At 39.0% G+C, this 13,775-nt stretch overlaps 1 protein-coding gene and 1 long non-coding RNA gene across 2 annotated transcripts; one reads left to right on the forward strand and one right to left on the reverse strand.

The window, feature by feature from the left end:
- Window positions 1–1,514: 1,514 nt before the first annotated feature.
- LOC148649823 (uncharacterized) lies at window positions 1,515–6,825 on the forward strand. The gene is made up of 4 exons (XR_015925938.1): window positions 1,515–2,256; window positions 3,561–3,797; window positions 5,763–6,203; window positions 6,235–6,825. It is a non-coding gene; the product is annotated as an uncharacterized LOC148649823 (long non-coding RNA).
- LOC148649824 (Fc receptor-like protein 5) lies at window positions 5,066–13,730 on the reverse strand. The gene is made up of 8 exons (XM_088602975.1): window positions 13,448–13,730; window positions 12,357–12,656; window positions 11,093–11,395; window positions 10,401–10,691; window positions 9,898–10,191; window positions 8,146–8,277; window positions 7,113–7,167; window positions 5,066–5,582 (listed from the first exon to the last, which is right to left on the reverse strand). Exons 1-8 carry the CDS (start codon window positions 13,500–13,502, stop codon window positions 5,453–5,455), a joined length of 1,560 nt encoding a protein of 519 aa, XP_088459101.1. The 5' UTR covers window positions 13,503–13,730; the 3' UTR covers window positions 5,066–5,452.
- Between the last annotated feature and the right edge of the window lie 45 nt (window positions 13,731–13,775).

The following is a 13,775-nucleotide window of genomic DNA, read 5'->3' on the forward strand; positions in this document are numbered from 1 at the left end:
TTACAGAAACGTTAAAGAAACTAATTAGTTCAGTGTAGTACATGATTGAGCTATTATAATTAAATCAGATGTATGTATATAGCTGACACTTCATTAACTGAAGGATACCTGAAATTATTGAGCTGAATGAGCCTTTTTGTTATGTGTTGTATTTGGTACGTTACTGTATTTTTACTTACCATGTTTAATGTGCATTTTTGGTACAATGAGTTTGAGTATTGTTTTTCAAAATAAAAAATACCATATAAAATTAAGAAACTGTATCTCTTAATGGATGTGTGCCTGGTTTTGACATTGATATAATCCTAAATTACTTGTGATCATGTGTACTTCTCAATGTTAACAAGGGGTTGAGAGTGCTGCAACTAAATTTTACTTATACCAGTTTTTTAGGTCATAAAACAAATCCAGCATGCCAATGGTGTACTGCTCCAACAGAGTGAGTGTGAAACAGAGCTCCAAAGTGTGAAAATTTTGGTTGCCAATGACGTATCTAACACTGAAAACAAACGTGCAGTTTAACGATGTTTGTTTTGAGGGTTTCAAAATATTTCACAGTGATGGGAAGTTTGCAAACACCAAATATATTAGCCCTTGAACTGAGGACATAAAAAGGGAAACAGTCAGCCATTTTGGTAAATGTTTGCTCATGTGTTATGGCAACAGGTTACTTTTCAATGTAAATAGTACACGTTGCATTTATGCTTTTTTTTGCTGCATTTCCTTGGTTACTGAAACCCTTTTCTCTTAGTTGGATCACAGTACAACTAAAAAACATTAATGTAAATGTACAATACTACCCGTTTTTCTCATTTAGATGCTCACAACTTGTTTATCTGAAATATAGCTGAAGTTGTTCATTACACTATAAAAAAGTCAGTACTGTGCTGAATTAAAAAGAGAAGCCAGAACATTTCCTTAGCAGTCATTAGTCACTAAATATCAATCTCAAACCTACAGCACATACAGTATAAGACCTCATCTGGATTTAAACCAAGATGAAGGCTAGCTTATTGCAGCAATGATCTTGTGCAGCCATTTCCTGAATTTTCTCTTGGAATTGGCTTCAATATCATTGCAGGGCAGTTTGTTCCAGACCCTTGCAGAACACACAAAGACAAGTAAAAAGGGGAGCTGTAATTTTATCAGCTGAATGCCAGGGAGCTGGATGTCTGCCTCTTCAGAAATACAGGGAGGAGAGCTGCCTTAGTGTGTGAGTGAGACCATAGAGCAGGGGTGCCCTACCAGTCGATCACGATCGCAAGAATGTTTGGCAAAAAAATAAATGGGCTATTTGACTATTTACTTTTTCCGATAGCCTAAAAAATGCATTCAGATCTGTGCATGTCATGTCATACATTTTAGTGCCCTTGTGTGTGTTTAACCCTTGTCGAATGGGTTGTAAAAGTTTCTTCCCTGAGTGCTGGCTGACACTGAAAAAAAGGTTACAGGAGCTCCGTAAATAGTGTTGTGTGAGCTACCCAAGAATGTTCTGTCTTGTCGCACAAACCCCACATTCGATACAGTGCATAGTGCAGCGAAACAGAAAACAGACTAGCGGTGACAAAGTCTCCAGCAGTTTGAGAAGTTTGATTGCCTATTTGACAGTTTAGTTTTAGTGTTTGAGCGAAAATGATTAAGCAAAGAGACCGAAGATTTACCGTTACCACGAGGAACGGGAGCATGATTATTTTTTTTTTGTACCATCGCATTCAAATCTGCAATGCTAGCGTCTAGGCGAAAAAGGGAAATATAGAACAGTATTTCAAAACTGCACACAAAACGTATGATGTGGACTTTCTCGCTAATAGTGAGTTACGGAAAATAAAAGAGGAAAAATTACAATCTCAGCTAGCAGCAGTCAGTTTTTATGAGGCCTAATAAGAGGGGAAGCGTCAATCATCGCATAGTTATAGCACGTGTGAGCCACCTCCTGGCTAAACACAAAGTCATTCAGGGATCGAGAAGTAATAAAACAAAAAAGTTTGCTGAGGAGATTTCAAAAGCAAACATTTTTGGCGAGGTTCAGACAGCTGTTGCCTGAAATCAAAGAGTTTCTCAAGTCATGTAAACATGGTGATTATGCCCAATTAGAGGATGACCAGTGGCTCCTGGATTTAGCATTCCTCACAGACTGGACTGAACTGCTGAAAGAGATGAATGTCGAGATGCAGGGACAAAATAAAAATGTCATCACGTTTAAAACAATTACAAGTGTCCTCAAGTAAGCTGCTCAGTGCCAATGCTCATATTAAGGTAGGATATTCTTTTTTTCTAAAATGAGGAACATTATTTGTTCACTGGAGCATGAGTCGCTTGCTTTTATTTGCTGTCATTTTAGCGATGGGTATTGATATTGTACTGATGTGCCCGCAGTCTGTTTTTCCTATATCAGAGCTTCAAATTCACAGTGGTAGGTCGCCCTGGACTGGCAAATGAAAAAGTAGTCTTACATTAAAAAAGGTTGGGTACCCCTGCCATAGACGAATACTGTTGGAGTTTTAAGTCAAGGTTAAAAATGTCGTTAGTAATTAGTGGTGATGTTCCGTTCGTGGAAAAGTGTAGTACGTTTAAGTGAATAAGTTCTTTGCAATGCACAGTCATGTTTTGTTGTATTTTACGTTTGCTGTTTTTCCAGTAACGACAGGCTCTTTTGCCTTTGGCGAAATGAGACTAATCCTCGTATCTTCCAGATATGAACACAAAGTTCAAAAACCAAACTAGTGATTTCTACGTTTTTCTGGTAATGGATTTTTATCTTAACTACCTTAAATTTGATTTATTATTTGCTTAGTATTACATATGAATTTCAAAAGCATAAATAGAAACCCATGTTTTAGGACACTTCTCTAGAAATTACTTAGTGTCAGTGAATTATCACAAATGGTCTTGATCTGCTCATTTTCACTGAAAGTGATTTTACTCGCCTGTCTCTTATGAGTGTCTGAATTCTGGTGAAACTCCTTAACTGCTTTCCTTGTTTTGGCAAGGAATGGAAAAGCAATTCTGTAATTTACTAGCAGAGGTGAAAATCTACACTATATATAAAAGAACACTCTTACTTGTGTTAGCAAACAGCAAATCATTTATAAATAAGAACAATCTTACTTTTTAAAATTAACTTGCAGTTCAGAATGAGCAAGTTAATTGATACACTTTTTTGTTTTTGTAAAGATATTATAGGTTTCAAAGAACTTTTAAATGGAATTTTCAACCCTTAAATAGCTTAATACATGTTCTGAGGTGTAATGTACAGTATATGCTTAATGGACTCTATTTAAGAATAAGAACATGAGAAAAGCTGATTACGTGAGCAGGCCATTCAGTACATCAAGGTGTGCAGCAATGCTAGATCTTATAAAAGACTTTTCTTCCCTCCTGTGGTCAAATGTGGTTCTTGCAGCCTCCTGCTGGCTAAATATAATATATGCTGACATACTTCGCTTTCTCCAGGCACTTCCTGTTAAACCCATTCATGCTGTCTCACATTGTTGTTCCTTGTATTATCTCCGGCTACTGCACTTTGGAAAATGTCGTGATTACGTTTCTGTTTATTGCAGTGAGAGGGGAAATGGGTTCTGTGGCACAGAGTCAGTGATGAGGACACCCTTTAAATTCCAAAATGTGATGACCAGGGTCTTGTCCAGGACTTTGTCCTGGTGTGTGGGATGATGGAGATCCCTGGGGCTTCCATGCGAACTCTTGTATTGTCTCAGGATTCAAGACCTCAATATCTGTATCAGTACCTGCCACCCTGTAGCAGGGGAAGCCGTTCCCTGAAGATTTCCAGGAGACAGGTAATCTGATTCCTTTAACCAGTGTCCATCTTGCAGAGACCCTGGGCATACTCAGATGCTATGGATTATAATCAAAAAGCTCCCATGGGACATTTCATCCCCACACAGATAGCTCATTTATCATCAGTGGCAGAACTTGCTTTTTGCAGGCCCCTGTGCAAATATATTATGGGTCCCCCATCCCTCTCCCCCTCTCCTCCCCCCTCCCCTGACAAGGTACAATAGCAGCACCATAATAACATAAAGGAGCCTAGTCACTCATTTGACATTTATCCTGTGGGTCACATATGATGTATATAGAGAAAGGTCTATCGGATGGTCAGATAAATATCCCCAGACTCCAGCTCACGGCCAGTTAGGAGGATCGCTGCTGTGGTGAATTCCTCTCTGTGTTGTTCTGTGTTCTCAGAAGCATTACACAGTGTTTTTCCTCCTCAGTCTCTACTCTGTGGGTCGCTATCAAGCGGTGACCTGGAGATAACATTACATTGAGCTTGACCTCTTTATCTGTTGTAGCCCCGAAAGCCTCAAACCTCTCTGTTTTGGTTTTCCTTTTTGACAGCACCACTATAATTTTTGCGGGATAGACCTGTATGGTCTATGGTGAGGGTGACCCACAGCTCATTTTAAAAAATGCCACTGACTTCCTGTGTTTTTTTCCGTTTTGAAGCATATTTAAATACCTCAATCAATGTACTTCCCACAGACTTTTTTGTGGCCTCTCGTTAGCCAAGTAAGTTTTAATAAAAGTGTATACCGTACCCGAGATCTGCACCGCGGCCTTAACTGGCGATAACACTACCACAATGCAGAATCGAGGATAGGTGAAAGGGCAGAGGGATCATTTGTGGTGCGAGAAGCTCACCAGCACCCCTTAGTATGGACCCTAAATAAGGGCAATGCTCTTGAAAAACAGTAACAACAAAGACAAAAAAAAAAAACACATACTGTACATCTCATCTGACCACAAAAGCAGATGTTGCCTGACAGTTTTGGACCTGATTCAGTTTCATTCAGTTGTCGGGTGATCCCTTCTTACAAGACACATTATTTTTGTCCTGTTCTTTTAAATGTTCATGAACATGATCTTCAATGTGTGCCTTTGAGACTAAGAAGTTGTGTTGTTTTCCTGTTGTTAATTGCTGGAAAACGGACACCTGGTATATCCTTCCATCCCTTGATTGACTCACCCATTGTTTTAAAATGAATGATGAATTCTAAGGTTTTTTTTCATTGTTTCCTCACTTTGGAACAGACTTCAGAGATGATTTACAATTCATTCACTTTTTATTTGCTCATGAAAACATGAGCTCTGGCTTTTACAGCTGCTTTTCCTATTAATATGAATTTGCTGAATTAAAACCTTAAGAGAAGAGGTGGGAGGATATCAGACAATAGCTACAACTCAAAAGGAAGTAAAAAAATATAAATACATAAAAAAGTAAGACAAAAAGCCCTTAATGATTAGCTTAACTCCTTCTTGTGGGGTTAATTATAATGGCACTGACATTTAACCCCACCAAAGATGAGCTTTTTGTAACAAGACTGCAGTTAAAGCATTTCATTGCACTTGTGCATATGACAATAAACTGAACTGAACTGCAAAATCTGGGAAAACTACACTTGTAAGTGGACTGTGGCACAAAGTCGGTTCATTAGGTCAGGTCATCATAAATATCCTCTTCGACTTGATTGTCAATAGAGAGGGGGCAGTAAAACCCTTCTTGCACATCCTGATATTGGTTTTTGATCGGATTCTCTCTTGCCTTCTGTCTCTCATACGGACTGTGGAAGCAAAAACATAATATTAAAACTATTAATACATCTTGATGGTTAATACACTACAACACTCCAGCATCCTGAGTTTTATTCGGGTTTGAGTTTGTTCTCCTTCTGTTCGCCTGGGATTGCTCTGGGTGTCCCGAGAGCTTTCCTTAAATGCAAGCTTCTACTTCAATTTCCTAGGCACCTGCAAGCTTGCAGTGACATCAGCTACAGACCGTACAGCCTCCAATCAGCTCTCCTCTGACGCATTGTGAAGCCGGCGGTCTCTAATGGTGAATAACCCTGATGGAAGGGTAAGGGAGAGAGAATTGCCAACAGCCGTTTCACCCTACGACTCATAACTGGCAGTCCACTGAAGCTCAGCAGGTGTGATCCTGGGCAGTACCTGGATGGGAGGCTTCTGGGAAAACTAAGGCTGCTGCTGGAAGAGGTTTTAGAGGGAACAGCAGGGAGTGCACAACCTATGGTCTGTGTGTGTCCTAATGCCCCAGAATTGTGACGGGGACACTAGAGTGTAAAAAGGCACCGTCCTTCGGATGAGATGTAAAACCGAGGTCCTGACTCTCTGAGGTCATTAAAGATTCCAGGGTGTTTCTGGAAAAGAGTAGGGGTCTAGCCCTGGTGTCTTGGTGGATGCAGCACATTGGTGGAGGTGGAGGAGGGGAGTCCCCATTACCTGTAAAGCGCTTTGAGTGGAGTGTCCAGAAAAGCGCTATAGAAGTGTAATAATAATTATTATTTTTAATATTATTAATTAAATTGGAGGAGCTCCTCCACCCATTACAGTAATCCCTTGCTATATGACCAAATGCTATATGAGTTTTAGTTTATAAGAGATGTAGTAATGCCTACCTGTTTTTCATTTAATTAACATACTTTAACTCTTTCAAGCTGGGCACGCGTAAAGCATTTACAAGATTTCTCTTTCTCATTTTTTCTCAATTTATTTATTTTTATCATATTTGAACTTTTTTATAATGAAGGCGTGTGTGTTAAATGCATATAATACAGGATAGTACCTAATGTTTATACATTTTCTTATAACTGTAATGAAGTAACTACTGTACTGTAAATGAGCAGGAATGTTATTGTTTTCCCATCACTGTATTGCTTATGCTTTGGCTAATGACTTTAAGCATGTTAATGGAATTATTAACCAGAATAGACTGATTTCCTCTTGCTCAACAGGAACTGTAAATGCAGGGCACCAAAGACTTTTTAAGTGGATAAAAGAGTTTTAAAGTTTTTAATGAAATAAATAAATCTGTCTGTTTTTTTATATGCATCCCATATGGAATTGCCAAATTCCTTTTTTTACAATCTCAGCAACCAGTAGAAACCACTCCTGTTTTGCACTGGGACAATACTACAGCATTCATTCCTCACAAGCTGCTCATAAAAACTCTCATTACATGTGATCTCTGATTGGTTCCAGAATAGAAATATCTTCCCTGAAACCCCCAAACTCCACCGTAATACAACAGCAGATAGTACCTAAGTATGACAACACAATTTTTTTGTAGAACTTACGTTCTGCTGTGATGATTGTCTGCTGCTGCTGAATCTTTCTTGGGCATTGAGACATCTGTTTGGAAATACAGTTTTTTAAAAAATATTTAAAAGTTACCAGTACAATTACAAACATTACCACAGTCACCCTACTGAGCTCCAGTGATATTATAGTTTTGCATATTCACAGTATGATACATACACTTACATTGATAGAAGACAGAAGTATTGTATGTTATTCACCAAAACCCAGTTAGAAAAGGAGTGATATTTATTAAATTACCATTCTGGTAGTAACATTAACCTCCTTTGCTCTGCATGAGTTAAGAATTTTGTTTTATTATTACTTTCTTTTTCCACAATTCTCTGACCTAAAAGGATTGCATTCAACACTTGGGTTAGAGCTGGAGAAAGTTACAGAGCAGCAAAGCAATAACGAACACGACTGGGTAGTAGATTTCCTTTCTACCACAGCCTTTTGGTCAGGAAGTCTTATACTGTAAATGTAGTCAGTTGACTTTTTTCAGGCAGCTGTGTGACGACAACAGTGCTCAGGGAAGCGAAAAAATCTGGGCCAAATAACATCATTCCCAATGACAAGGGCAGAAAGCACCAGAAGACACACAGACATCCACAAGAGGATGCATGGCCATCATTCACATATAATCTATATACCACCTTCTAGTGAGTATTGGTATCCATCCATCTACTATTTGTGCACCAACATTTTCACAATTCAGCCGTTTGAACTAGCCTTTTTGCTTTATGAGCCATGTTAATCAGCTCAGCTCCATCGATACAGTATTTCTAAATATCAAGTATCTCACTTCAGGTAGAACCACACATTTAACATTTAATCACTTGCTACCAGGTGTGTGAGACCATGTCAGTGTTCTCTTTATGTGTTGGAGCCCTTATAATGGAGTGTTTTACAAGACATCAGACAAAGCAGAGAACAGCAGCAACCCTCTTTCAAGCACGCACAATAAAAAAGCATTCCCACTTCTCAGCCTTCGTGTTTTAGAAGACTAAAGTTTTAGTTTTGGGAAGTTACCTTTCCTGGGTGGCATCTGGGAGGCCGTAGAGTCTGGGCTCCTTCTTTTCCATATCCAGACGCCTATAACAAAGGCGCCAGCCAGGATGAACAGGGAAAAACACAGGCCAGCTGTAGCAATAGCATATTCCTCTGCAATAGAGAAAGGTGCGTTTAGTTTGCCAGGAGGGTATGTAAAACCCCAAAGGGCCCTGATGTTCACCATGTTATAATGATGAGGTGTGCCCTATTCCCCTAACTACCATAAATGATGCTATAAATTCAGCAGGTGTTACATTTCCTGTTCTTGTTTTCTAGAGCCCTTTTAATTCAAGACTCAACACTTACAGACCACTGTTGTTCCAGGCAAGGTCTTGTCTACAGTTTCTAACTCAACTAATATTAACCTGGTGAGTGTTTCCTGGTGAGGAGGATTAAAGGAGAAACATAGCCTTCATGAAAGTGGACCATTGGAGCTAACAGTGTTTCCTCTTTGAGTTAAACTCGCTTGGCAGCTTCATGAAAATGCGAAACAAAAGCATGCAGAAAGTAAAGAGTTTTGTATGCCTATCATTCATGTCTGGTATGAGCAGGTTAAAAAAAGGTAAATATGCAAATTGAACAGAACTCCTCTTAACCTACAGGCAATTTTGCTGGTGTTTCATGATTAATCACAGGATGCCCTGGTAGACTTCCCTCGTTGTAATGCATTGTCATTGTTTCTTAGCATAACTAAGAACACAGCATGAGGCTGCAGCATACAAGACTCTCTGCAAGGTAATGTGCCCCTGAGGAAATAAGTCAAGCTTTAAATTTCACTTCACACAGAGTAACAGAATCTAAAGAAGTGTATGTCAACTACATTATTGTATAACGTTGGCTCTTTCATGCGTCTCCCCACACGTGAGTCTTTCTCAGTGCCTTATTACTAATTCTGCTTACATTGGTATTTGCCATGAAGATTTCAGTGTAAATAATTTCTGAACCGGGTTCTCTAGGCTATCAGAGTGCTGAATTTCTTTATTGGTGCATCCAACCTGACTCAGGTCCTATCTGACTATTTTGTAGCTGGTAACCCAAACATTTTGTAACTCGTTTTGTAACTTTACTTTTTATTTTTTTAATCAAACATCCACCACGTTTTAGCCATTTTAAAACCCCTAACCCTAACCTTTTATAAACATTTAGCCTTGCTCTTTTTATTGACTTAATAAATCCCCTCTTTGCGACATTGTTTTGTATTTTTCAATTTATACCCGACCAATTTGAATTTGACCACTCACAACAACAAGTCCTTTCCTGCATGGAGAAAATGAGCAGCCCGTTGAATCATTAGAGCCATTGATAATATGTCTGGAATGTTAATAGGTTGCCATACTAGTAAAGTTTATAATGGAAGAATCCCACAGGCTATACACATTAACCTGCAGGAGTTAATGTAGCAGCTGAACACAGTGAAAACATGATGAAAAGGTAAGAAAGCAGAAAGAAAGCAAAGCAGCCTAACATAAAATGAATGATAATATATAAACGTACACGATTGTTATGGAAAGCGTCCATATATAAAGACATATAAATGCCAAAGAACTTGAAATCTTATTTAAATTTAAGGTGATCAAATATGTAATTTAAGGAGCTGGGCTTGCATAAATAATTCCTTAGAGTGTAAAATATGTAAATAGAATACATGAGAGAGAATAATACAGTACATGCTAAATATGGCAGGGATAAAAAAGAAGCTGTCTCTTTCAGCTGTAAAAAATCTGTCCTTACTAGCTCTGGGTACGATGTGCACTGTGACTGTCGTGCTCTCCAAGGTGATGTTTTTCCCACTGTATTCATTCTGGGCCTTGCAGGCATAGTCTCCGCTGTGTGTGGTGACCGTCAGCATCAGCTCCTGCTCATGGCCGACAATGGTTTTCTCTCCAGACACCTCCCCGATTCTGTACCAGGTCCATGAGATGGGCTCAGACCCATTTCTCACCTGGCATCGCAGGACAACAGCATGTCCTTCAAAAACAAACAGCTGCTTGGGGAGAACCTGGATGGAGATATTGGTGATGGGGCCTGCAAGGGACAAGAGACAAAGAGACGGAGACACCGAGGCTCTCAATGGAACTAAAGTGATGATTTATCCTCCTTCTACAAAAGTTTTTTTTTTCTCTTAGCCACACATTAAGTACTAAATAAAGAGAGTGTTCTTGATACATTGAGCAAATCTCAAATCTGGAAATGGGGAGGGTGTTAGTGGAGAAATGAATGAACAGTTCTCTCACTCTGTACTATGAGCTCTGTGGTTGTGCTTTCAGCTGTGGTGGCTCCATTAGCTTTGTTGGTGGCGACACATTTGTAGTTCCCCGCGCTGGCTACCTCAGCTGGGTGGAAAGACAGAGACTCCTGGGAGGACTGGAAGAGCTTATAGCTCTTTGTTTGCGGGTTGAGCTTGTACCAGCTGTAGGAGATGGGCCAGGAGCCATTCTCAGAGTGACAGGTCAGAGTGATGGGAGTACCGGCCTTGATGAGACGCATATCAGGATTTCTGGAAATTACAGGTTTCGACACAGCAACTGCATTCAAAAGACAAGCTGTTAGACGGTGTGTGGAAGCACTGTTACCACAATGCACTGATTGTTTGATTTGTTTTAATTAAGGAATATTTTGATATTTTGATATAATGAGGAAGAACTCCTCATTTCTCCTTTTGCATTTTTGATTCAGATACTTTAAAACTTTAACACCCATCCACTTCAAAGTTAGTTGAACAAGCTCTGTATTGTTTACAGTATAACGTTAAACAATGAACTCAGCTGTGTTCCTTGTTGACTATAACAGAACATATGTTGGAAAACTCTGCAGTTACAATATACTTTTAGAACATAAAGTGTCAAAGATTCCTCAATCCACTATGTCATCTCTCTCTTTAATGCCACATTCACTCACAGAAATAAAGGAAGCTGCAGAATCTTACCATCTTTTACAGTCAGTTTCACCTGGCCGTAGTTGAGGGAACTATGGTAACAAGTGAAGAGCCCCTCATCTGTCTTTTGTAATTCAGAAAGTATCATGTTTTGGTCGTTGCTGTCTTTAAGGCGAGAGGTAAACCTGTTAAAGCTGGAAGAAGTGCCAGAAAAGCAGTGGATGTCTCTGTGTTCGTGATACCAGCAGTTGGCTTTCTCAAAGGTTGTCCCCCCTCCGTTGTTAATGGACAGGCAAGGCAACAGGACAGATCTTCCTCTGATGCCCTGTATACTAGGAACTGGCATCTGGGTGCCTACAAAATACAACACTTATTTATGTCTTTAGCTGTAGAGGGTGTAGCCATGTGGTGCCCTGTGGTTAACTAATTCTGTAGGTTTAAGATCGTTCAGTTCACCTGGGTCTCAAGTAGAGGGTTGAACAGCCTGAACCAGACAACAGTAGGAAGTCTTTCAACCCATCATGTTCATTAAGTAGTTAGCAGTCATTGATCCTAAACTTTCTACTAGCAGTTTCACAAAGGATCCCAGGGAGAAGGGATTCTCCGGTAACCAACCACTCTTTTTGAAAATATTTAAGTCCTACTTATCTGCACCAAATGTTATTCCTCATGATAACTTGTTTCCTCAGCTCCTATGCTGAGCATAGAGTGTTCCACTGGGTTCACTTTGTTATTCACCTTTCAGGCATTTATAATATCCATAACAAATCTGCCAAAATCTCCTCTTTCCAAGACTGAAGAGATTTTATGGCTCTGGATTGAAGGAAAGGAATTCTGTGACCTGTTCACACTTGTCATATTTATTCCACCCTTGCTGATTTTAATGAAAATGGGACACCAAAAAGACAACTTTATTGGGAGATGAAAGGATATAGTAGGTCAGTTATGGAACCTAGTCTGGCATCACCTGTGACATTTGATGAGGGAGACGTGAGCTGTCAATGGTGCACCTGATTTGCACTTAAATCAGATCCTTCAAAAATATGATATTAAATTTTGTATAAGAAACCAAGACACACAGAAGCACACAGAAGACTTCAGTAAAAGTCAAAATCTCTTGACTATTCTCACCGTTCTCGTACCAAATTAGAAAGAATAAAATGCTCTTTGTTTAACTTTGTTAAGTCAGTTACGTTTCAGTTTACAATAACTGTGAAAACCAGTTCTGCAGCATTAACTAAGTCAAAGCAAAATTGGCCTAATTCTGAAAGCACTCTTGCTGGCATGGAGAACTGAAGATGCATCGAAGTCTTACCCTCAGTTACGGTGAGGTTCACCTGCCCCACATATCCCTCAGATGACACGTAAGCATACAGCCCGGAGTCTTCAATCTCGAGGTCTTTGAGAGCTAGGTTGCAGCTTCCATTAATGGAGAGTCGACTGCCAAATTTGCTCACCACTGGAGAGCTCCAACAGTACACAGGATTATTATTTAAATACCAACATCTGTTGGTCCCATACATGGAGTTCTTTTTCTGCTTGGCACATGGTAGGATGACTGGTTCTCCAATTTTTCCCCCCACATTCAGATAGTTACTCATGACGGAGGACCTGCCTGACGAATTAACAAAAAACATGATTGAGAACAGTTAGGCTCTTGTACAGAAAGTTCACAGAAATGACTGCCATTTTCTTAACTTTCTTAACTCTCAGCAGTTTCCATTTCCTTGCGGGGGAAAGTTTGATCAATTTTAAACACATTTTAATATTATTATCTGTGACAGAAATATAGGCAATGGTAGAATAATGCTGTATAAAAAATATTTATTAAGAAGGCAAACAAACTAATCTTTGTGAATGAAAGAGCCACAGAAGCTCAATAAAAGCAGTGGGGAAAAAACAGGTGAATCTATCCTCTCATCTTATAAACTAATTAAATTCCCTTGTTTGTTTTAAAAAGCTTGACTTAGGAAGACTTGAATCAAGAGATGTATTTGTTGTGCAAATACTGTATATTACTGCCAACAGTATTTTAACATTTTTCCTGTTCTTCAGCACCTTATGAAAATAAGTGTTGTTATTATACTATACATACAAGTATTATTTGCTGTTATTAAAAAGAGTATTCTAACAATGCAACAAATATTATTTGCTGTTTTTCCACTTTTTTTCTAAAGGAGTTTACTCACTTTTAGTTTATGAATGAGACATCAGTGCTCTGCATTCTTTGGAAAGAGCTCATAGATAATATAATACTATTTTTTCATCATGAAGATTGCAGAGAAAGATGAAAGTGACAACAGACATTACATCACTGACTAATACTCCAAGAATATTCTTTCAGGCAAGTTATGAAACTGATCAGAGTAGCACTCTGCATAAAGACATAAATGAATAAATAAATACCTTCTGGAAGAATGAAGATGAAGAAAAGAATCTGGTGTATTCTTGTTTTCTGCATTCTTGATCATTGCAAGTTTGTTCTAGTCCTAAAGCATCAGGATTGTTTTTTTTTTGTTTGCAAAAAAAACACAAGACAAAGCAACTGACAAGTATTTTGAGAAGAAATGACCTTTTAGCAGAAGCAGAAACTATTATAGTACATCACTGGCTGGAAGGCAGTTCTACTCAGTTGGGCCACCACTTGCGTCTCCACTCCAAAGTGTGTATGTTAGCACTTTCTGCAGGAAACCGCCCTCCCATTCGCACATAAAAAAGCTATTTGCAGGAAATC

Source organism: Lepisosteus platostomus, chromosome 13 (assembly GCF_059453375.1).
Source record: "Lepisosteus platostomus isolate fLepPlt1 chromosome 13, fLepPlt1.hap1, whole genome shotgun sequence".
In the NCBI taxonomy this organism is placed as follows: domain Eukaryota; kingdom Metazoa; phylum Chordata; class Actinopteri; order Semionotiformes; family Lepisosteidae; genus Lepisosteus; species Lepisosteus platostomus.

Bases quoted from the DNA above. Each gene is read 5' to 3' on its own strand.
- LOC148649824 (XM_088602975.1), bottom strand. From the start codon at position 13,502: ATGCAGAAAACAAGAATACACCAGATTCTTTTCTTCATCTTCATTCTT. The intron at 11,396-12,356 runs GTAAGACTTCGA...TGTATTTTGTAG, and splicing joins GAACCTCACCGTAACTGAGG to GCACCCAGATGCCAGTTCCT. The intron at 7,168-8,145 runs GTAACTTCCCAA...ATTTCCAAACAG, and splicing joins CCAGATGCCACCCAGGAAAG to ATGTCTCAATGCCCAAGAAA.